This window comes from Somniosus microcephalus, chromosome 5 (genome assembly GCF_052327205.1).
Source record: "Somniosus microcephalus isolate GS21.2 chromosome 5, FLI_Smic_1.0, whole genome shotgun sequence".
NCBI lineage: Eukaryota > Metazoa > Chordata > Chondrichthyes > Squaliformes > Somniosidae > Somniosus > Somniosus microcephalus.
The window spans coordinates 58075051-58099894 of NC_140991.1; the positions used below are offsets into that span (position 1 = coordinate 58075051).

At 41.3% G+C, this 24844-nt stretch overlaps 1 protein-coding gene across 1 annotated transcript in view; it reads left to right on the plus strand.

Moving 5' to 3' along the window:
- Positions 1-24844, plus strand: part of LOC147117055 (kinesin-1 heavy chain) — a 100660-nt gene that overhangs the window by 61594 nt on the left and 14222 nt on the right. Inside the window, exons 15-25 of the mRNA XM_085987655.1 lie at positions 84-224; positions 6592-6777; positions 8601-8718; positions 9724-9785; positions 9976-10085; positions 10692-10793; positions 11109-11169; positions 11279-11350; positions 15033-15137; positions 16859-17075; positions 19270-19408. Of these exons, the coding sequence (XP_085843781.1) occupies positions 84-224; positions 6592-6777; positions 8601-8718; positions 9724-9785; positions 9976-10085; positions 10692-10793; positions 11109-11169; positions 11279-11350; positions 15033-15137; positions 16859-17075; positions 19270-19408 (1313 nt within the window). The remainder of the gene's footprint in view (positions 1-83; positions 225-6591; positions 6778-8600; positions 8719-9723; positions 9786-9975; positions 10086-10691; positions 10794-11108; positions 11170-11278; positions 11351-15032; positions 15138-16858; positions 17076-19269; positions 19409-24844) is intronic.

Genomic DNA, 24844 nt, shown 5'->3' on the forward strand with positions numbered 1-24844 from the left:
TATAGCTTAAATGTTTAGCTCATTTGTTTTCATTTTTAATCCACTATGTTTTTGGATAATTGATTTTAATTCTGTTATCGCAGGCAACATTGACTTCCATTGATGGAGAGCTGCAAAAACTGAAGGAAATGACCAATCATCAGAAGAAACGAGTGACTGAGATGATGACGTCATTGTTAAAGGATCTTGCAGAAATTGGAATTGCAGTTGGAAACAATGATAAGGTAAGTGTACAATCTTGGAAAATGATTTTCTTTCAAGTCGTGGCTGTCTAGCGATAAACTGTGCTTGCCATCTGGAATGGAATTTTTCAATCCTCTTGTCCACTCCTGCCTCTTAAGAATTTGAAATGTTATCTTGCTGCTGTTTTGGCATTCAGACTCAAAGATCCCAAAAGGGTTTGTTATCCTACTTCAGTCAGTCTTGACTATGACACTGAGTATTGTTCCATTGTACTAGATAACATTGTTTTTGTCAAGGCATGTGTAGTCCTACCACAAAAAGATCAGCCCTCACTTTTTCTAAACAGTACTTGGGAGATTTTGTGTGCTCATGTTTAATGTCTTTCCCTGGTAGCTTTACCGGCTCCAATAGTTCCAAAATCCTTTGATGTTGCATTCAAGTGAGATTGCCCTCTGGCAGCTACTAGACCAAAATAGCCTGTTAATGATCTAGGAGAAAAAAATTAGATGTCATTGGGATAATGCCAATTAATGTATGTTCTGTTCTAGATTTGGGCAGTTTGAGATTCTTGTAATACTGGAGTTCAGCCAATGTCGACAGAAGTAACTATCATAGATCTGCATTTATTTTGCTTGGAAGTGTAGAATTTTCTTTTATTGGGACACATGGACCTGTAGTCATAGAGTCATAGAGTTATACAGCACGGATAGAGGCCCTTCGGCCCATCGTGTCCGCGCCGGCCATCACGCCCTGTCTAATCTAATCCCATATTCCAGCATTTGGTCCGTAGCCTTGTATGCTATGGCATTTCAAGTGCTCATCCAAATGCTTCTTGAATGTTGTGAGGGTTCCAGCCTCCACAACCCTTTCGGGCAGTGAGTTCCAGACTCCAACCACCCTCTGGGTGAAAAAGTTCTTTCTCAAATCCCCTCTAAACCTCCTGCCCTTTACCTTGAATCTATGCCCCCTAGTTATTGACCCTTCTACTAAGGGAAAAAGCTCCTTAGTATCAATCCTATCTATGCCCCTCATAATTTTGTACACCTCAATCATGTCCCCCCTCAGCCTCCTCTGCTCCAAGGAAAACAAACCCAATCTGCCCAGTCTCTCTTCATAGCTGAAGCGTTCCAGCCCTGGTAGCATCCTGGTGAATCTCCTCTGCACCCTCTCCAAAGCTATCACATCCTTCCTGCAGTGTGGCGACCAGAACTGCACACAGTATTCCAGCTGTGGCCTAACCAGTGTTTTATACAGCTCCATCATAACCTCCTTGCTCTTATATTCTATGCCTCGGCTAATGAAGGCGAGTATCCCATATGCCTTTTTTACCACCTTATCCACCTGTTCCGCCGCCTTCAGGGATCTGTGTACTTGCACACCCAGATCCCTCTGACCCTCCGTCTTGCCTAGGGTCTTACCATTCATTGTGTATTCCCTTGCCTTGTTAGTCCCCCCAAAGTGCATCACCTCGCACTTTTCCGGGTTAAATTCCATTTGCCACTGTTCCGCCCATCTGACCAACCCATCGATATCGTCCTGCAGACTGAGACTACCCTCCTCGCTATTTACCACCCTACCAATTTTTGTATCATCCGCGAACTTACTGATCATACCTTTTACATTCATATCCAAGTCATTAATATAGACCACAAACAGCAAGGGACCCAGCACCGATCCCTGTGGTACCCCACTGGCCACAGGCTTCCAGTCACAAAAACAACCTTCGACCATCACCTTCTGCCACTAAGCCAGTTTTTTATCCAACGTGCCAAGGCACCCTGAATTCCATGGGCTCTTACCTTCTTGACCAGTCTCCTGTGCGGGACTTTATCGAAGGCCTTACTGAAATCCATGTATACCACATCCACTGCGTTGCCCTCATCCACACACCTAGTCACCCCCTCAAAAAATTCAATCAAATTAGTCAGACATGATCTTCCCTTGACAAAGCCATGTTGACTATCCCTGATTAATGCTTGCCTCTCCAAGTGGAGACTGATTTTGTCCCTCAGAATTTTTTCCAATAATTTTCCCACCACTGATGTTAGGCTCACTGGCCTGTAGTTCCCCGGTTTTTCCCTACTCCCCTTCTTGAATAATGGAACTACATTAGTGGTTCTCCAGTCCTCTGGCACATCCCCTGTGGCCAGAGAGGTTCTGAATATGTGTTAGAGCCCCCGCAATCTCTTCCTTTGCCTCACACAGCAGCCTGGGATACATTTCGTCCGGGCCTGGGGATTTATCCATTTTTAGGCCTGCTAAAACCGCCAATACCACCTCCCTCTCGATGTTAATGTGTTCGAGCATATCACAGTCCCCCCGCCCTATTTCTATGTCTACATCGTCCCTCTCCATAGTGAAAACAGATGCAAAAAATTCATTTAGAACCCCTCCTACATCTTCCGGCTCCACACACAGATTGCCACTTTTGTCCCTAATGGGCCCTATTTTTTCCCCAGTTATCCTCTTACCCTTAATATACTTATAAAACATCTTAGGATTTTCCTTTATTTTGCTCGCCAGTGTTATTTCATGGCCCCTCCTTGATCTCCTAATTTCTTTTTTAAGTATCCCCCTGCACTTTTTGTACTCCTCTAGGGCTTCCTCCGTCTTTAGCCTTTTGTATCTGCCAAAGGCCCTCTTTTTTTTTCTAATCCATTCTCGTATATCCCCTGACATCCAAGGTTCCCTGTGGTTTTTGGAACCACCCTTGACCTTTACGGGAACATGTTGCCATTGTATGATCTCAATCTCCCTTCTGAAAGCCTCCCATTGCTCCGATGCGGATTTTCCTACAAGTAGCTGATCCCAGTCCATTTTGGCCAGATCTTGCCTTATCCTATTAAAATTGGCCTTCCCCCAATTTAGAACCTTTATTTCCGGCCCATCCCTGTCCTTTTCCATGACCACCTTAAATCTCACCATATTTTGGTCACTGTCACCACAGTGCTCACCTACTAGCACTTCTTCCACTTGGCCGGCCACATTCCCTAGAATTAGATCCAGTACCGCCCCCTCTCTTGTAAGACCTTCTACATGCTGGCTCAAAAAGCTCTCCTGGATGCACTTTAAGAATTCTACACCCTCTCTGCCTTTCACACTCTGTCCCAGTTAATATTGGGGAAGTTGAAATCCCCCATTATTATTACCCTATTATTTGCACATTTCTCTGAGATTTGCCTACATATCTGTTCCTCTATCTCCCCCTGACTGTTTGGAGGCCTATAGTACACTCCCAGCAAAGTGCTTGCCCCCTTCTTGTTTTTAAGCTCCACCCATATGGCCTCATTAGAGGAACCTGCTAATATGTCATCCCTCCTTACTGCAGTAATTGACTCCTTAATTAATATTGCTACACCCCCCTCCTCTTATACCCCCCCCCCTCTGTCTCGCCTGAAGATTCTGTACCCCGGAATATTGAGCTGCCAGTCTTGCCCCTCCCTCAACCATGTCTCCGTGATAGCAACAATATCATACTCCCATGTTTTTATCAACACCTTCAGTTCATCCACCTTATTTGCAAGACTCCTTGCATTAAAATAGATGCCATCCAGCCTTGCCCTTGTATATTTGCCCTGTCTACCAAGCTGACTTGTTTTTTTCTCTATAATTGGCAGCACATCACCCCCTATTTCAGCTCCCCTCTGTATCCCATCCCCCTGCCAAGTTAGTTTAAACCCCTCCCAACAGTGCTAGCAAACCTCCCTGCAAGGATATTTGTCCCGCTCTGGTTCAGGTGCAACCCGTCCGACTTGTACAAGTCCCACCTTCCCCAGAAGCAGGCCCAGTGATCCAGGAAAGTAAAACCCTCCCCCCTACACCAACTCTTTAGCCACGCATTCATCTGCTCTATCCTCCCATTCCTATACTCTCTATCACGTGGCACTGGGAGTAATCCAGAGATTACAACCTTTGAGGTCCTGCTCTTTAATCTGTTACCTAGCTCCCTAAATTCTTGATGCAGGACCTCATCCCCCTTCCTACCTATGTCGTTGGTCCCAATGTGGACCACGACCTCTGCCTGCTCACCCTCCCCCTTAAGAATGCCCTGTAGCCGCACAGTGACATCCATGACCCTGGCCCCAGGGAGGCAACAAACCATCCTGGAGTCACGTTTGCGGCCACAGAAACGCCTATCTGTTCCCCTTACGATAGAATCCCCTACCACTATAGCTCTCCCACTCTTTTTCCTCCCTTTCTGAGCAGCAGAAGCATCCCTGGTGCCAGGAAGCTGGCTGCTGCTGCCTTCCCCTGGTGAGTCATCCCCCTCAACAGTATCCAACTTGGTATACCTGTTTGAAAGGGGGATGTCCGCAGGGGGCCCCTGCACTTCCTGCCTGCCTTTGTTGCTCCGCCTGATGGTCACCCCCTGTGCAGCCCTACTCTGAGGCGTGAACAACTCGCTAAACGTGCTACCCACGACCCTCTCAGCATCGCGCATGCTCCAAAACTCATCCACCCGCAGCTCGAGCGCCACAATGCGGTCTACAAGTAGCTGCAGCTGGATGCATTTCCTGCACACATGGTCGCCAGGTACACTGTCAGCGTCCCTGACTTCCCACATAGAGCAAGAGGAGCAGAACACGGGTCTGAGCTCTCCTGCCATGACTTACTCCTTTAATTAATCTAAAAATTTATTCAATACCCCAGTTACTCTAGGGCGCTTTATTTACCAACTGTCCTCACTACAACACAGAGCCCCTAGAAATTTAACACCACAGAATTCAAGCTTGTAATGAAAAGAGAGAAATAGTCACCAACCAATCACTTACCTGCTCCCTGGTGACGTCACACCCCGATTACTTTTTACCTCTCTGCAACTTCTGAGCTCGCAGACTGGAGTTTGGTATGCCTCTCCTGGCCCCGCTGCCGCCTTTTGTAGCTCGCCGCCGAGTCGTCCGCTGCTCCCGCTACCTGCTGCCGCTGCTCTGAGGCCTCTCCTGGCCCCACTGCCGCCTTTTGTAGCTCGCCGCCGCCGCCGAGTCTCCCGCAGGCCCGCTGCTCCCGCTACCTGCCGCCGCTAGTCTAGACCATATGTGGGTTAGCTAACACTCTATTGATCTTTAGTTGAACTGCTGTATTGAGCTAAACCTGTTGGGATTGAAGATTTTAATGCATGTTCAAAACTGACACAGGTTCCTCCTATTAAAATTCCTCTGTCATTGCAGGAGAATTTTGTCTCCATTTTTTAATGAAATAGGCACCAAAAGTAGGTTATCCCAAAAATTATAGATACTTGGTTTATTACTGTGAGCAAGCAGTTTTAGTCTCAATACTTGCTATAATAAAATGTCTTGCAATACATTTAAATAAAAATAAAAAAATTACATATTTGACTAGAAAAAGGTCTTGAAGCTGAAGATTGGATGGTGTGTAGGAATCTTGAAGATGTACACTTTAACATTGCATAATTGGCTTCTGAAAGAGTAGTCTGCTGGCGACTACATGGTTTACTTTTTCAAAGTAATGATGAGGCAATAATGATGATGGCAAGAATGGAGCAGGGCCATCTGAATTTTTGCCTCGAGTGAGTGAACCACTGAATTGTTTACCATGGAGCTGTGCAGGCTACATATTATAAACAAGCCACCGTGAGCCACAAAGAAATATTCTTGGTCTGTTTATAAGATAACTGGAAAATAAACACTCAACAGATTCAGCCACAGGGTGTTTCAGCATTGTAATTTAGTAAGACACCATCATCACACTACGATACTCAAGGTGAACTCAATTACTAAACTTTTGGGTGAATTGCTGCTGAAGCACCGGGAACATTGGTATCTAGAAGGACCTGCTTTAGTAAGCAGGAGTTGCTACAGAAAGTAATATCCTCACGCATGGCTCTTTACACAATTATATCTCTGTAACTTCCTACAGCCCTACAATCCTCTGAGATCTCTGCGCTCTTCCAATTCTGCTCTCATGTACCCCGATTTTCATTGCCCCAACCATTGGCGGCCATGCCTTCAGCTGCCTAGGCCCTAAGCTCTGGGATTTCCCTCCCTAAACCTCGTCGCCTCTCTACTTGTCTCTCCTCCGTTCAGACATTCCTTAAAACCTACCTCTTTGACCAAGCTTTTGGTCACCTGTCCTAATATTTCCATATGTGGCTCAGTATCAAATGTTGTTTGATACAGTTCCTGTGAAGCACCTTGGGATGTTTTACTACGTTAAAGGTGCTAGTTATATGTAGCATTTCACCCCAAGAACACAAACTAATAAAACCATTTTGCATACTATTATCTTGATCTGTTTTAGTTACCTCTTGCTGAGCTCTGCTTGTATTACAGTAAATTACACTGGTTACTAAAGATAGGATAACTTGGAAATGCATGCACTAATCTGTTCATCTGAAAGCAGTGCTGACATTGTGACAAGCTACATGAATGTAAATTTATTTCTCCACAGCCTGAAGGAAGTGGCCTCCTAGATGAGGAATTTACAGTGGCGCGGCTGTACATTAGTAAAATGAAAACTGAAGTGAAGACCATGGTGAGACGCTGCAAGCAGTTGGAGAGCACGCAGGTCGAGAGTAACCAGAAGTTAGAAGAGAATGAAAAGGAACTGGCAGCTTGTCAACTTCGCATCTCCCAGGTAATTGATGGAATAATCTAAGGACGGTTGGCTAATTTTATGTACTCTACTAGCTACAGTTTCAGTCTGAACGGATGTCAAGGAAAAGCATTTTCTTGCAGATCTTCATCAAATCCTCTTTGTGGGGCCAGGATGAACAGGAGTGCTCCTGTAAGCCCCACAAGGAAAGTCATAGCTTCCCCTGCACCGGCTCTTTTGCCCCCCCGCCCCCCTTTTCCCCTCCTGGAAACCCCCTCCACTTACCTGGAAGCTGGTGGGCATCCAAGGGTAACTTGATCCTCTGCTGGCAGCTGTTCTGTACCCACTTCCTTGCCACGAAGTTGACCAGTTAAAATACCCCAGGTCGGAAACTTAGGCCATCAAATGTGTTTCGCATTTGACCCGTAGGAAAAATTGCAACTGCTTTATTTTCTAACATCAGTCAAAAGGCAGAATGAGCATCTCTAACTCAGCATTTTTAGCCTAGGGTCAGTTTGATAGATTTGACTGACATGTGAACAACCTTGATATTGGTGAAGATTTGCATCTCTAGAATTATGTGCATTTTCTTCTGTCCTCTGTTCAGTCAGGTCACATGTTGCACGGTTATGTCAATCTACATGATTGACGGAGAGAATTGGAGCTGAGCTACTAGACAAAACTGTAGTACAGTTGGTTTACAACGGAGTCCACTGCAGCATTTTTTTTGGGGGGGGGGGGGGGGGTGGAGAGAAAGTGATGCATGCTGCTCTAGGATAAAAAAAAATCAAATTGGCAGCAATTGCACGAGCATTCTTGTATCCTCTTGTTTTGCACACTTTGTACAAAAATAATAAATTGCAGGACAACGGAGTACAGGTAGACTACCTTTTATCTGAACTTCCGAAACCCTCTAAAAACCGAAGGTTTTTTCGTTCAGCGTAAGTCGTGCGCACGACATGACCAGAGTGGCGCACGACTTACGCTGAGCAGAGGGTCAGCGTAAGTCGTGCGCACGACCCCGACCTGACCCCCGCTGCCGACCCTCCCCCGCGGACCCTGACTCCCGCCGACACCACCCCGCGACCGACCCCGACACCCCCCCCCCCCGCCAAATTTCCCAGTCTTATAAAATACCTTCCGAAATCTGAAATTTTCCGAAAACCGAAACACGGCTGGTCCGAGGTTTTCGGATAAAGGCTAGTCTACCTGTATTACGGTTTAAACTCTTTTAATGAAGCATCAGGTCTGTAAGCTTACTCATATCAGTACAGCACCGTGTGGACAAGATGGAGTCAGGACCCCCTGGGTCTTCCAAACAATAGCAGTCCTTACAGATGCCTGTAGGCCAATGACAACTCGGCATGTGATCACGTGAATATAATAGGTATTCCTTACAGATGCCTGCGGGCCAATGATAAATCAATATGCAAATGTTACATCCTCTACCACCTCCTGTTTAAAAATCGGTTGTGTGCAAAAAAAATTAATACACAGCCATATTTAAAATTGTCAGTTCCCATTCAATGAAGCTGTTCACAATTTCACTATCTATTTAGATTGATGCTACCCATTCACTGCCCTCATTTCTAAGTAGGTTTCTGCTGCCCCTCCTGCCTAGTACTTTTGCTTCATTGTAATTTTAACTCTTAGGCTGTATCTTTTGCCAACTAAGTGTCGTATAAGTTAAAATGACCTAGAGTGCCTTCCTTAGTATGTCTTTCATTTAATAGAAATATCCTAAAAAGGAAACCCATCTGAATTTGTAGCATAATCTTTCTGCGCAGGGAGGGGCAAGAGATTCTGTTAGATTTGTCATTCTAGTCAAACCACGGCTTTATATGTTTTTTTATCAATGACCCTAGCATGAGGCAAAGATCAAGTCGCTCACTGAGTACCTGCAGAACGTAGAACACAAAAAGAGACATCTGGAAGAATCTGTTGATTCACTCAATGAAGACTTGGTCAAGCTTCAGGCACAAGGTAAGATTCATAGCTCTCTGAACAAGACATGTTTTAGTGGACTATGTAGTATTTCTACAGAATACTGAATTCATGTATTTTTTTTTAACAAAAATAAGAATTGCAGTTTATCTAGAAATAACGTTCTGACGTAGAGAGCGTTCAGTTGCACCTATTATAAATTGTTTGCTGATTTTTGTTCTCCACTTTTCACTGCAATCATTTATATTTCACCAAGACAGTATGTCCAAATATAATTGTATAAATTTTGAATCGTTTTATAGTCTGCAATTGTTGGAAGCAAATTTTTGAATGGAGGGAGGAAGAAAAGTAAAATGGTTTTTGCCTCAGTCTTGAGTGAAATTCGGAGTCTGTTCTCTACACTTAAGGGGAAATGGAACTGGAAAAACCGTAGACTCATTTCGTTTTTATATCTAGCTAGCTGATCTCCCACACCATTGCACGCGGGGTGTCTGGACTAATTACAGTATTTGGATCAAGTAGGGTTAGCGGTTGGGGGATAATTGCATTAAGGAGGGGAGAAGATGGAGGGATGGGTGACTGGCTCAGTACTGCAAATAAGCTCAGCTATGAGGTCGGGCGGGGACTGCAATCCTTCTCGGTAGGGGGAGGGGGGAAGCGAATTGGCAGGCATGGCCAGTAAAGTTTCAACAGGGGAGATGGAGAACATGGCTAGAAAACGCTCAGCTGAGTAGGGGGATGGTTTGGGCTTGACATCTCTGGCGAAACCTATCTCAGTGAGGTGGTGGCACCAAGGCGAGGAATTTATTTCCTTGGAGGGGGAAACCAAGGCCAGAAACCTCTACTAAAATCTGATTTTTGGTAATAGGTAAAATTTATCTTGAAATTTGACTTTATAGAGAAAGTATTCAGTCAGTGTAAATGTTTAGTAATGGTAATTTTTAAATAGTTTACATTCTGAATTTATCAAGCTGTAAGTAATGAAGGTATTGATAGTTGAGATTTTATAGAAGGCAAGTGATCTTTATTTTTATGAATTTACAGAAAAAGTACATGAAATGGAAAAGGAGCACTTGAACAAAGTGCAGACTGCAAATGAAGTGAAGGTAACTCCACCCATTGGTACTGACTGGATTAATTCTGTGCATGATGTTTTGCCTTGATACTTTAAGTGATTGTTGTGCAGGCCTGTATATTTATTTATGACAATGATATATATTGTGAAACATTTTATGGCTGTGTATGGATTGTTCAGGCTTCAAACTGATGTATAACATTGTTCATTTCTGCCTATAGCAAGCTGTAGAGCAACAAATGCAGAGCCACCGTGAGGCCCACCAAAAACAGATCAGCAGTTTGAGGGATGAGATTGAAAAGAAGGAGAAACTCATCACTGACCTTCAAGAGTATGTTTCAGTACCTAGAACACTTTTTTAGCACAAAACTTAAATTCATAAATATTTGGTTTGAACATTTCTTTTGTAGGTAAAAAATTATTTGCACTTAAATTTCCTTTGCATGGCATCACTTGTCACTTTTCTCACTGATTAAAAATGAATCTTTAATGTTTTAGACAAGCATGGGATGCAGTTTGAAACCTTTAATACAGTATTTGACTCCCAACTAGATGCCCACCACTGACATTCGAACTTGAGGCCTCATTGGATAAGGCTTGCTATTTTCTGGGTGCACCTTTTTGGTAAAAAAAATGTTGCATTAGCAGAGTAAGATAATCAGTTCTTGTGTCAGAGCCCTCTACTGCCCAAGGACTACACCATGTGTTGACTGTAAACTTGAGCCTTTATTCAATTCTCAATGTCCTGGTCCCTCTGCTGAATTATTGAGAGAGATCAATGATTTCCTTGCATATTTGGAGTTGTGGGGTGTATAAATTCTTCAGACATGACTGGAGTTGATACTACTTTTATTAGCTGTAATTTGGATTTAAATGGTAATGTTTACAGATTAAAATAAAATATGCTATATTCATGTTCTTTTCCCATTTGATATAGCCAAAATCAGAAAATGATGCTGGAGCAGGAGCGTCTACATGTAGAACATGAAAAGCTAAAAACTGTGGATCAGGAGAAAAGCCGCAAATTACATGAACTGACGTAAGTAATGTAGGGATTTTTGTGTACATCTAAATTTACAGACTTTTTAATAAGTTTTAATACACATACTGAAAAAATACTTAAGGTTAAAACTACATGCTGTAATATTAATGCTAAATTATATTAGGGCAATTTATAGTACACAGGTTATTTAATAGATAATTATGTACCATAAAGCGCAAACACTTTCCTATTTATAGGAGCAGGAATTGGGTTTTATATTTGTTCCAGAATCATTGGTAGTGCATGTAATAGGTCATCACTTGTGTAAATATATCACATTTATTCTAAATAATACATTCTACTGCTGTTTAGCATTATGCAGGATCGACGAGAACAAGCAAGGCAGGACCTTAAAGGACTGGAAGAGACTGTGGTAAGTGAAGTTGAAGGTTTGAGTTTTTTTTTACAGAAGTGCATTCATCCAATAAAATTATTGTGCAAGAATTCATCGGTGTGTTCTCCATTTTTATTTGTTTCTATAGGCAAAAGAACTCCAGACACTCCATAACCTTCGGAAGCTGTTTGTTCAAGACTTAGCGACCAGAGTTAAAAAGGTATGCAAGTAGCAATCTTGTTTCTGGGTAATCTCAGTACACACACTGGAACATGATGGAAACCCATTCACCATTTTCAAACTAAATACATTTTGGTTCATTTCCGTACACGAAAGGCATAATGTAGAAAGTCTAGGAGTAGGATCGAGTTTAAGCATGTTCGTCTGTTGGAGATTTAAATTTGGATCAGTAAACTTTTACTGAAGTATGTTTGCTGGAAGTCACTTCTTTTACAGACTTAAAGAACTTGCATTTGTGTATTAGTTTATTATGTCTTCAGGACATCCAAAGTACTTTACATCCAATTATTTTTGAATTATAGTTACTGTTATGTAGGCTAATACAGCAGCCAGTTTGCACACAACAAGGCCCCACAGAGTACAGGTATTGTCAGTACCTCTGTGCAAAACCTGCGGTACCACAATTTCTGTAATAAGTGTGCACCAATAATTTTGTCTGTGGAGTACAAGAGTCTTGCTATTGGTCTTGCATCCTTAATTTTGAGTTCTGTGTAGGAGCTTTCTCTTTTGACCTTTTGTAAACTTTATAATAGTTAAAACAAGGGATCTTGATTCTGGAAATCGAACAGATTCTGTTTCAAGCACTCAGTTTCAGCATCAACACAGCTAGACGCAAAACAAATCTATTCTTCCCCAATCCCAGAAGAGCATCCCTTACTACACACTAGAACATTTTCTCTTCAAGACCAGCAATCCTGTAACCTCTGATCTCGGTTGCCAATTTACTGGCATATAATAGCACACAAAGGGCAGTTTGCATTGTGGACCCAAGCCCACTAAGAACTGGATTGAGACTGTCCAAACTTATTTAATGTCGGACCTTTCTTGCCAGCAAATAGAGAAAGTGTTAGCCCATCAGTCTAGAATCATAGAAATTTACAGCACAGAAGGAGGCCATTCGGCCCATCATGTCTGTGCCGGCCGAAAAAGAGCTATCCAACCTAATCCCACTTTCATTGCTCTTGGTCTGTCGCCCTGTAGGTTACGGCACTTCAAGTGAATATCCAAGTACTTTTTAAATATGGTGAGGGTTTCTGCCTCCACCACCCTTTCAGGCAGTGAGTTCTGGACCCCACCATCCTCTGGGTGAAAAAAGTTTTCCTCAATTCCCCTCTAATCCTTCTACCAATTACTTTAAATCGATTGCCCCCCCCCCCCCCCGGTTATTGACATTTCTGCTAAGGGTAATAAGTCCTTCCTATCCACCTCAGTTAAATCTCCCCTCCGCCTCCTCGGTTCCAAAGACGACAAACCCCAGCCTATACAATCTTTCCTCATTGCTAACATTCTCCAATCGTGGAGAACTTAACATTGTAAATTATACCGGTTTGTGCTTTGGAAATTATATCCCTCTGAGCAGCATCAAATCCGGTTCCAGTCTCTGAGGTTCTGATGTAAGGGAATTAAGAAAAGTCAAATTACAATGGCTGGGAATTCGAACCCAGGACAACTGCTTGGAAGGCAGCAATGCTCACCACTATAACAGCATTGCTCACTGCCAGAGGTTGATTTGGACCCATGTCCCAGAAATGAAAATCCAATGTCTAACCCAGGACACCAAGGTCACCAAGTTCCCCCAACAAGATTTATTTTTAATTACATAAACTCAATGAAATGTAGTAAGCCTGCATGTCATTGTTTACTACATGCAGTCAATTGCTTTAAAATGAACAATGTAGATTTTGCACATTCTTGATTGACAGCAACTGCACCAGAATTAAAAAATTCTGTCTGAGTGGCTTATAATTCCACCTGGGGCATGGAATATTTGAGCATACTAGTCCAGGTCCAATATATAGGATTGAATAAAGCTTGAAATGGAAGCCTAGTGGCTGGCTTCAAGCAAAAGTAGTAGTTTGAGATCGGTTGGAGATATACCAGTATAATTAGGAATTCTTAATTGAATTTGCTGTTGTCTTTATGTTTAGGAATTATTAAATATGAATTAATTAAGACAACTGCCCTAATTTAATTTGCTGTTTGCTTTCTTGCTTGAAGCAAAGAGCCAGTTTTTAAATGTTTTGCGTGACATGACTACTGCTACAGTATTTATTTTGTACCACTAGAGGTCCTATGTCAGCTGAGTTTTTCATAACAAAGTATTTCTAATAACATAGAAATGTTTACCAACTTCTTTTTAAATGGCAAAATTATACTATTTGTGATTTACACAGGTGCTTTATACTAGCTCAGACATGTTTTTAAATTAAGCCTCTGAACATAGACCTGCTTGGATTTTGCTTACTGTCTTTCTGGTTTGTATCTGGTTACCTCCTGAGGAGAAAATTCCTTAAGACATAGACACTTCAGAAGCCAGTCAAGAGTTGGTGTGGGACTTAAGACCTAGACCGAGTAAGGATGGCAAATTTCCTTCCCTAAAGGACATTAGTGAACCAGTTGGTTTTTAAACGGAAATCCGACAGCTTCATGGTCACTTTTACGGTACCCATGGTGGGATTTGAACTTGCATTCTCTGGCGTATGAGTCCAGGCTTCTAGATTACTAGTCCAGTAACATAACCACTACACTACCTTACTCATTATGCTGTGTATTTTTAGCCCTTTTTGTCACTGTTTAATATTTTTAATGACTAGTATTTGGATTTTCTCATACCTCATTTTTTATAATGGTAAATAATTCAACTTAGTCCTGAAATCCAGTTTTCATTTGATATAAACTAAAACTTGGAAATTCTCAACCAGAATACTCCCAAACTAGCCTCTCCTTCTGATAGTCGGTGTCCTTTTGTTCTTCTCTTGGGCCTGAAGAAGGTGCAAAAAGATTCACAAGGATGATACCAAAATCGAGAGGATATACTTTTCAGGAAAGGCCGAATAGACTGGGGCTCTTTCCTCTAGAGAAGAGAAGGCTGAGGGGTGACCTGATAGAGGCCTTTAAGATTATGAAAGGATTTGATAGGGTAGATTTAGAGAAAATGTTTCCACTTGTCGGGGAGTCCAAAACTAGAAGTCATAAATATAAGATAGTCACAAATAGGGAATTCAGGAGAAACTTCTTTACCCAAAGAGTGGTAACAATGTGGAATGCGCTACCGCAAGTAGTAGTTGAGGAAAATAGCAGAGAGGAATTTAAATGGAAGCTAGATAAGCACAGTTGGTGGGGGAGGAATTGAAGGATATGCTGATAGGCTTTGGTGACGAGGGGTGGGAGGAGGCTTGTGTGTGGAGCATAAACACTGGCATGGATCAGTTGGGCTGAATGGCCTGTTCCTGTGCTGTAGACTCTCTGTAGCAATGTAACTCCTCTGATTGGAAGTAATGGTGAAATAATAAATTATCTACGCATGCATACATTGCATAAACATGGAATGTTGTGTACGGCGGTTCCGCTCAATCTGCCATCTAAATTCAGTTACTGAAGCTCAGTCACAAACTCGATATAAGACCCGATAAGCCTCTGGGCAAGTGTCATACTTTCTATGGTTGGCTCATCGATTAGTGCTAAAATTTACACTCTGCTTCAGTCACTTGAGAGCAATTACTGATTCTAGGCTGGTGAGTTTGATGACATCTACTTTCTTTCTTGTACTGTAATTCATTGAAATTGTGTTTTATAGTAATAAAGTTCAAATTCATAATGTTTGAATGCCTTGGAACTGTAAATATTTGTATCACTGCTTATGATATATTTTATATCCCCAGAGTGCTGAAATGGATTCTGATGACACTGGTGGTAGTGCTGCCCAGAAACAAAAGATCTCCTTTCTCGAGAACAACCTAGAACAGCTCACAAAGGTTCATAAACAGGTAGGCCAATGGCATTAAAATTTCTGGAAAAGAGCTTTTATTGTACTTCAGACATCATACCTATCTACGTGCCTGATTGGTTCACATTTTGTATTTGTAAAACTGCAACAAATAAAAACTGAACAAATAGGGAATATACTGATCAGGAATGGAAACTACCAGTTACAAATCAAAAATGGCCATTCATCAACAACTGCTAATAAAATAAGGTGACCCAGTCTAATAGTTCAATTTAAAAAAAAAAAAAAAAAAAAAAATCCTTTTAACTACCATCTTGGATGCTTCACTAAACTGAATACTTGCTACTGTAAATAAAATTTGTAAAAAAAAACTAACTTGATTGAACACTGAGGTAGCTGAGAAGGTTGATCAAGGTAGTGTAGTAGATGTATATATGGACTTTCGGAAGGCATTCGACAAAGTGCCACACAGGAGGCTTGTTGAGGAGATGGAAGCCCATGGAATTATGGGGAAAGTGGCAGTATGGATACAGAATTGGCTCAGTGACAGGAAGCAGAGGGTGGTGGTGGATGAATGTTTCTCAGACTGGGAGGTCATTGACTTGGAGACTAAAATTTCCAAGTAGTAGCAATTTCTCTTTGATCTCAGCAGTTTATAAGCAGCTACAATTATTTTGATTTTTCTACTTAGATTAGGGTTTCCATTCTGAAACCCTAGGTTGCACCATGTGGTTCCTGAGCTATGGCATTCTAGCCCTCAAAGCCCAGGTACCACCGTCCTATTTGCATTTATAATTCTTTTTTACCCTTTGTCCTGCTTGAATTTTGTCAGCCTGGAGGTTTATAAAGGGTTGTCCTTTAGCACTATTGCTTCATTGGTGGTTAAACCCTGACTCAGAACACCCAAGAACTGTGATCAACTCGAGATAGGCAAATTAATAATGATTTTAAATGTTGTGGCTCCCAAGGCTCCATGGTATTTATCTATGCAGCCCACAAAAAAATAAAGCTTGGACTGCCCCAGTTTAGACCATCTACCCACAGACAGGCCAGGTTAGCTGCTAGGCATTAAAGCAATTGGATCTATACTGTACCCAATTTGCACACCGTTTTGTCAATTTTCTTGTGTCTTCAGGTCTGAAACTATTCAAAGCATCACTGATATTTGCATTGTCTCTGTTTAGAAGCAATGAACTTACAATATTATGATTATTCAGCCATTGGGCAGAAAGCTTACTATCTTACTGTAGCTAACTAAAATGTTCTGTTCTTGGCAGCAAGGTTCAAGGTTTCCAATGAACTCCTGTAATTGACTACCAATAAAATCAATCTTAATTATAACAAATTAAAAGCAGTTCCTCCCTTTCCTATAATTTGTGATCAGTGGGGAAAAAAATCTTAGCCATTGAGTAATCCATTTATAACACTCATTTCAGTAACATATTATGGAATACTGTAATCCAGTTTGAAATCTTTAGAACTCCCTGGTGCTCCAATTAAACCATTGAGTATCCTACAGATACAAAAACATTAAGTCACTGAGGGGTTTATATAGGTCAAGGGCTGGGGGATAAATCTGATATCTTGTATGCATGTACATTAAATGAACCAGTTTAAATTCTGTCATTGCATTAAACTTTTTTTTGATGAAGCTTGGTAATGTCCAATTCATTATTTTTAAATTGTAATTTTGTGAGGTCCTGATGCAATCTGATCATGTTTTCACATTCTTTAATGTTAAGTTGTTATACTTGCCTTTAGTTGGTACGAGATAATGCAGATCTTCGTTGTGAGCTTCCAAAACTGGAGAAACGACTTAGAGCTACAGCTGAGAGAGTCAAGGCTTTGGAGTCTGCATTAAAGGAAGCCAAAGAGAATGCAGCCCGAGATCGCAAACGCTACCAGCAGGAAGTGGATCGTATCAAGGAAGCTGTGCGAGCAAAGAACATGGCAAGGAGAGGGCACTCTGCACAGATTGGTATGTTGGATACATTACAACAGTGTAGAATTTGTACTGTAATCCAACAGATTATCTAGTTGATGAATTGATCATATTTTTAAAAAGTTTTTAAATAACTTGAATCTAACATTTGTCCTATGATTTAATTTATGGTTAAGGACAAGTTATTTTGTAGATTGTTGAAGTAAATTGCTCATTATATTATTTTTCTGTTTCCTAATTCAGCATGTCTATGCTTACATATTTACTGTTTCAGTTGCTTCTATAGACCCTAGTCAGTCAGTTGTTTGTTCCTATTATCTTTATATGTACTGTCAGTTTCTATTTGACTTCAGGATTTATAACTTCAAATTTCACTCTTGCCATTTACTCTGACCTTTATGGTTCACTGTCATCTGCACAAGACTACCCTAACTAAACTGACTTTCACTTGTACTATAATAGGGTTCAAACTTCCTGTGAAAAATAGCTCTATTTGGCACTTTGTAGCTTATGCCATCGAGTTATAGATCTCTTCTTTCCCAACTGTAATAGCTTAAAAGTAGAAACAGGACACTTCAGTGGTGTGTGTCTACATGTAATCAGACATTTACTACATTATACAACTGCTGCAGCACAGTTTGGCTTCTACAAGTGCTTAGTCAGAGAACCTGCTGTATTTTACAACAGACCTTTTCAGTTACAATGCATGTTCTCATACTGAGAAATATAGTCTGTTTATTGTTGGTTGGTCCAAAGTAATTTTGCTAGATTTAGTCATCATTACAAGGAGCCAGTCAAAAGTCATAAATGTAGGAGAAACAAGCTGGTGGAATTATGCAGCATCTGAAAGGGGGGGAAAAACTGGTTAAAATTTGTTTAGGGCTCTGTTATGAAGTGTTCATGCATGAATATTTACCTATCTTTATTCTTTAAGATGCTGCTTGACTTGCTGTTCAATTCCAGCATTTTCTGATATTTTTCAGATTTCTAATATCTTATGATTTATCTTTATCTCTTAAATGTACTGTAGTAGCTAAATTTTTGAGTGGCAAATTGTCGATTCAATTGTATTATCCACACTACTGGAAATGTAGTCAGGATTAATTGTTTGAAAACAGAGAAAAAATATTTTATTAGATGTGCTTGGAAATGTTAATTCTGGTAGCTTCACTTGAAGCCTCCCTCAGTAGTCCAGTATTGAACTGAGATATTCAAGTCAAGAAGGTCTCTGCTTCAATTCCTGGTCTGCACTGAGTTAACTGATGTCAGCTGAGGTAGCTTTAGGAGCATTATAATTGGCCTTGGTCCCTGAGCTGGGAGGGGGTAAAATTAGGTTCTGATCACTATCCAGTGATCTAACTGTAAAGTGTGCGTGTGAGAATATCTGGTAAGGACCGGGTTAGTCTTGGCTAGTATAGCACTCCTAGTAAAATAGCCCACTGGTACACTCTGGTTCACAAAAGCAGGACAAAATAAGACCGGGAGGGGGGGGAATTAAACCAGAAAACTGTGAACAGAGTTAAAGTACGTATGAATCTATTTTCAGTGCTCTAGAGGTAATAAATTTATACAGAACGATGGTTAGACTACACTTGGAGTACTATGTACACTTCTGGTCTCCATACTACAAAAAGGATATCCAAGCACTGGAGAAAGTGCAGCAAAGATCTATAAGGATGTTACCAGAATTGAGAGGATGCAACTATCAGGGCAGATTAAGCAGGCTGGGACTCTTTTCTCTTGAAAGGAGGAGACATGAGCGAGTTCTTTAAAATGATGAAGGGTGTTAGATGGAAGGATATGGAGAAACAGTTTCCACTTGTGAGTAATCCAGAACAAGAGGGCATAAATATAAGATCGCCACTAAGAAATCAAATAAAGAATTTAAACAGTGATAAGAATGTGGAACTCACTACCACATGGAGTGGCTGAAGCAGATAGCTTTGATGTATTTAAGGGGAGGCTTGAGGGAGAAGGGATAGGCAGGCAGAGTGGAAGGAGGCTCATGTGGAATATAGAGCAGTTGGGCCGAATGGCCTGTTTCTGTGCTGTAGATTCGATATATGTAATTCAATGCAACATTCGTAAATTGTACAAAACTGACTTTTCTTTTCCTTCTCTATCCATGTATACATAACAAGTTCTTAAAGTGTAAAGCTGTAACTTGGTCTCTAAGCAAGATTTAAGCAGTTAGTGTTTTCACAAATGCATTTTTGTTTTGTTCGTCTAGCTAAACCCATCCGTCCTGGTCAACCCCCTATGGCTTCCCCAACTCACCCAAGTGCAATTCGTGGGGGAGGCGGATTCTTCCAGAATAGCCAAACAGTTGCCGTACGTGGAGGTGGTGGTGGTGTAAAATCAGATAAGTTGTACGTATCTTGTATGTGAAAGTGTTTTCAGAAGGTTCTGATAAAGCAAATGTTTTGGAACTAATCCTGTATGTTTTTATGCCCTTGTGGGACAAGAGGTTTCAAGTCATTGCAAGCTTATATTTTGCACACCATATTTTAACCATTTCCAGATTTTTCAAATCTACAGAATTCTGCTGGTGCTCTAATTCTCATACCTTTCCCCATTGAAAATTATGGTTGCGCTATCTTGCATGTACAGTTTATTATTGGTCACGATAGCAGAACCACCATCTTCTGCCATGATGGAAGAGGCCCCCAATGAATAATTTAAACAGGTGGCTAATTCAAAATCTCCAAATTTTGGTCGTGTTCATAAGGTTTATCAATACCCTAGACACTGAATGAAGAAGTGGACTGAACAAATAATATAAATTGAATGTAATCTTTGACTGTAAACAGGATGTCCAAAAATCAGCCATTGCCAGACTGCTGGCTTTCTGCTTACGAGAAGGTTGCCCTAAGGAAATTTTAGTGATCGATACCTTGTATGTTGCTGCACTAAGCAATGTTCAAAACTGCAAAGAAAAGTGGGTGAAGATCAATTTGAAAGTTTTCTACACATGTAGAGGATTTTCCTCCTATTTTCTTCAACCACCAAAAAGAATGAACTACAAGATAGTGACAGTTCCACGTGCTAGTGAGTACAGAAATAGGAAGATAGAGCAGATGAATGCGTGGCGAGAGAGATGGTGTAGGCGGGAGGGCTTTGGATTCCTGAGGAATTGGAACTGTTTCTGGGGGAGGTGGGACCTCTACAAGCCAGACGGGTTGCACCTCAACGGGAACGGGACCAATATCCTAGCGGGGGGGGTGGGGGTTGGTAGTGCTGTTGGGGAAGGTTTAAACTAGCTTGGTAGGAGGATGGGAATCTGAGGGTAGAATCAGAAGGGGGAAAGCTAAGCTGAAAATAGAAGATAGGGGTTCAGGTGAAGGAGTATTTAGGAAGGCAAAGAGAAAGAAGAAGGCAAGGGCAACGACAGGGGTAACGATAACCAGAATGTATCAGGAAGGGGCAGAGCGTACAAGTATAAGAGTGCGCCAGAAAATAGTTAGAGTAAGGAAAAATGATGAGATAAAACTAAAGGCTCATTATCTGAATGCACACAGCATTCGTAACAAGATAGATGAGTTGACGGCACAAATAGAAATAAATGGGTATGATCTGATAGCCATTACAGAGAAGTGGTTGCAAGGTGACCAAGACTGGCAACTGAATATTCAGGGGTATTTGACATTTCGGAAGAATAGGCAGAAAGGAAAAGGAGGTGGGGTAGCTCTGTTAATAGAGGATGAGATCAATGCAGTGGTGAGGAATGATATTGGCTCGGGATGTAGAATCAGTTTGGGTGGAGATAAGAAATAGTAAGGGTAAGAAGTCACTGGTGGGAGTAGTATATAGGCCCCCTAACAGTAGCTATACTGTAGGACAGAGTATAAATCAAGAAATAATGGGGGCTTGTAAGAAAGGTGCTGCAATAATCATGGGCAATTTTAATCATCATAGATTGGACAAATCAAATTGGCAAGGGTAGCCTTAAGGGCGAGTTCATAGAGTGTATTCGAGATTGTATTGCTCCAAGAAACTTTGAGGAACTAACCAGGGAGCAGACTATTTTAGATCTGGTAATGTGTAATGCGACAGGATTAATTAATGCTCTCATAGTAAAGGATCCCCTAGGAAAGAGTGATCATAGCATGGTAGAATTTCAAATTCAGTTTGAGGGTGAGAAACTTGGGTTTGAAACTAGTGTCCTAAACTTAAGTAAAGGCAATTACAGAAAACTTTTTTTTAATCCGGCACCGACGGGACCGGCGTGGTGCCGGTTTATCAAAAAGTCCGGATTACAGAGAGGTATAGTTAAAAGGTACGAGAGCTCCGTACACAGCAACAAATCCAGGCTTCCCTGTTGCTTAGCAACAAGTGCAGGAACCCCGGCCACAAACCAAGCGTCCCTGTTGCTTAGCAACAAGTGCAGGAACCCCGATTACACAGCCACAGATCCAGGAACGGCCACTAATATGAAGTAAAACTTACCTGAACCTACTCCTGAATTTTGCCGGTTAACAGAGATTTCCGGTTATTTAGGAGCCGGTAAATCGAGAGTTTCCTGTACAAGGATATGAGGACAGAGTTGGCTAAAATGGACTGGGGGAAATAGATTAAAGGGTAAGACGGTAGATCAGCAGTGGCAGACATTTAAGGAAATATTTCATAAATCTCAGCAAAGTTATATTCCAGTGAGAGAGAAAGATTCCACGAGAAGGATGAACCATCCGTGGCTAACTAAGGAAGTTAAGGATGGTATCAAATTGAAAGAAAAGACATATATGTTGCGAAGATTAGTGGTAGGCCAGAGGATTGGGAAATTTTAGAAACCAGCAAAGGATGACTAAAAAAATTATAAAGAGGGAGAAGATAAGAGTAAGAGTAAACTAGCAAATAATATAAAAACAGACAGTAAGAGCTACGGGTATATAAAAAGGAAGAGTGTAGCTAAAGTAAATGTTGGTCCCTTAGAGGATGAGACACAGGAATTAATAATGGGAAATAGAGAAATGGCAGAGACTCTAAACAATTATTTTGGATCGGTCTTCACAGTAGAAGACATTAAAAACATCCCAATAATAATAGATAATCAAGGGGCTATAGGGAAGGAAGAGCTTAAAACAATTTCTCTCACTAGAGAAAAAGTACTAGGCAAACTAATGGGGCTAAAGGCCGACAAGTCCCCTGGACCTGATGGCCTGCACCCTAGGGTCTTAAAAGAAGGGGCTGCAGAGATAGTGGATGCATTGGTTGTAATCTACCAAAATTCTCTGGATCTTGGAGAGGTCCCAGTGGATTGGAAAACCGCAAATGTAACGCCACTATTCAAGAAAGGAGGGAGACCGAAAGCAGGAAACTATAGGCCAGTTAGCCTAACATCTGTCATTGGGAAAATGCTGGAATCCATTATTAAGGAGGTAATAGCAGGACATTTAGAAAATCATAAGACAATCAAGCAGAGTCAACATGGTTTTATGAAAAGGAAATAGTGTTTGACAAATTTACTAGAGTTCTTTGAGGATGTAACGAGCAGGGTGGATAAAGGGGAACCAGTAGATGTAGTGTATTTGGATTTCCAGAAGGCATTCGATAAGGTGCCACATAAAAGGTTACTGCACAAGATAAGAGCGCACAGGGTTGGGGGTAATATATTGGCATGGATAGAGGATTGGCTAACTAACAGAAAACAGAGAGTCGGGATAAATTGATCTTTTTCGGGTTGGCAATCAGTAACTAGTGGGGTGCCACAGGGATCAGAGCTGGGGCCTCAACTATTTACAATCTATATTAATGACTTGGATGAAGGGACCGTGTGTACTGTAGCCAAATTTGCTGCTGATACAAAGATAGGTGGGTTAGCAAGTTGTGAGGAGGACACAGAGTCTGCAAAGGGATATAGATAGGTTAAGTGAGTGGGAAAAAAATTGGCAGATGGAGTATAATGTGGGAAAATGTGAGGTTGTCCATTTTGGAAGGAAGAATGAAAAAGCAAATTATTATTTAATGGAGTGAGACTACAAAATGCTGCGGTGCAAAGGGATCTGGGGGCCCGAGTACATGAAACACAAAAAGTTAGCATGCAGGTACAGCAAGTAACTAGGAAGGCGAATGGAATGTTGGCCTTTATTGCAAGGGGCATGGAGTATAAAAGTAGGGAAGTTTTGATGCAACTTTACAGGGCGCTGGTGAGACTGCACCTGGAGTACTGCGTACAGTTTTGGTATCCATATTTAAGAAAGGATATACTTGCATTGGAGGCAGTGCAGAGAAGGTTCACTAGGTTGATTCCTGGGATGAAGGGGTTGACATGACGAAAGGTTGAGCAGGTTGGGCCTATACTCATTGGAGTTTAGAAGAATGAGAGGTGATCTTAGTGAAACATTTAAGATTCTGAGGGGGCTTGACAGGCTGGATGCTGAGAGGATGTTTCCCTTAGTGGGGGTATCTAGAACTAGGGGGCATAGTTTCAGAATAAGGGGTCGCCCATTTAAGACCGAGATGAGGAGGAATTTCTTCTGAGGATTGGGAATCTTTGGAATTCTCTACCCCAGAGAGCTGTGGAGGCGGCGTCATTGTCAATCTCCGCCTTGAATATATTCAGACATTTGAACTATAAGGGAGTCGAGGGGTATGGGGAGAGTGCGGGAAAGTGGTGGTGAGGCCAAGATTGGATCAGCCATGATCTTGTTGAATGGCGGAGCAGGCTCGAGGGGCCGATTAGCGTACTCCTGCTCCTGTTTCTTATGTTCTTATAGGTCCCGTTGAGAGAGCTTGAAGGATTGAAGCACAAATGACCCTGATAACAGCCCTGTTAATTCAGTGCTGCTAATTGGCTTGTGAAGCCGGTTGGATTTTATGCTGACTGGACCGCTGCAATTAAAATACACAAACATGATTTGCAAAATATTTTTGTGTGTAAGTGAGTTGGCTTCTCTAAACAAGATAGCAGTGTTTATAGATATTGATGTTACTGGCAGTTTTTTTTTTAAAAGCTATCACTTTAAATGCCTACACATTGTCCCTTTCTCTAATTAAATACATATTCACTAATTGCAGTTTTTAAAAAATCTTTGTAAACTTCTGTTTGCATGTTCCTTTTAATAAGGTATAATAATTTTCAATTCAGTTGACGAATGCCCTTTTTAGGCAGTGTTCAGTTTCCTTTTCTGAGTTTTATAAATGGTCACTGATTTTTTTTTTACCTGACCTGAAAAGTAGTCACCATAAAAACTAGTGCATAGGTCATACTGATGTAGATATTAGACCCCAAGCTCCCAGGCCTTGAAGGCTTATGTGAATGTAGACATCAAATCTTATAGTAGTCTTGTGCAAAATTGCAATAGGCAGCCATATTTTAAACTGCACAGAGTACAGTACTTTGCAGTTACCATTTATTTGTTGGACCTAATAAATTGAACCCTAAAACATTTTATAAACAAGTGTAACGGGTTAGCTAAGTAAAAAGTTGGGCCTATTAAGGACCCAAAGGGAAATCTTCATGTAGAGACACAGGATATGGCTAAAGTAATAAATGAGTACTTTGCATCTGTCTTCGCAAATGAAGCAGGTGATGTGAAAGTTACACTAAGAGGTAAGTTGGTAAGTGACTTGGGATACATCCTAGGTTGCTGAAAGAAGCAAAGGTAGAAATAGCAGAGGCATTGGTCACAATCTTTCAATCCTCATTGGATACAGGAGTAGAAGCTGAAGGGTTGCTAATGTTCTACCACTATTCAAGAAAGGGGATAAACCAGGAAACTACAATTCAGTCAGCCTAAAATCGGTGGTGGGGAAGTTATTGGAAACCATTATTAGTGAAAAAATAAACTTTCATTTGGAAAGGCATG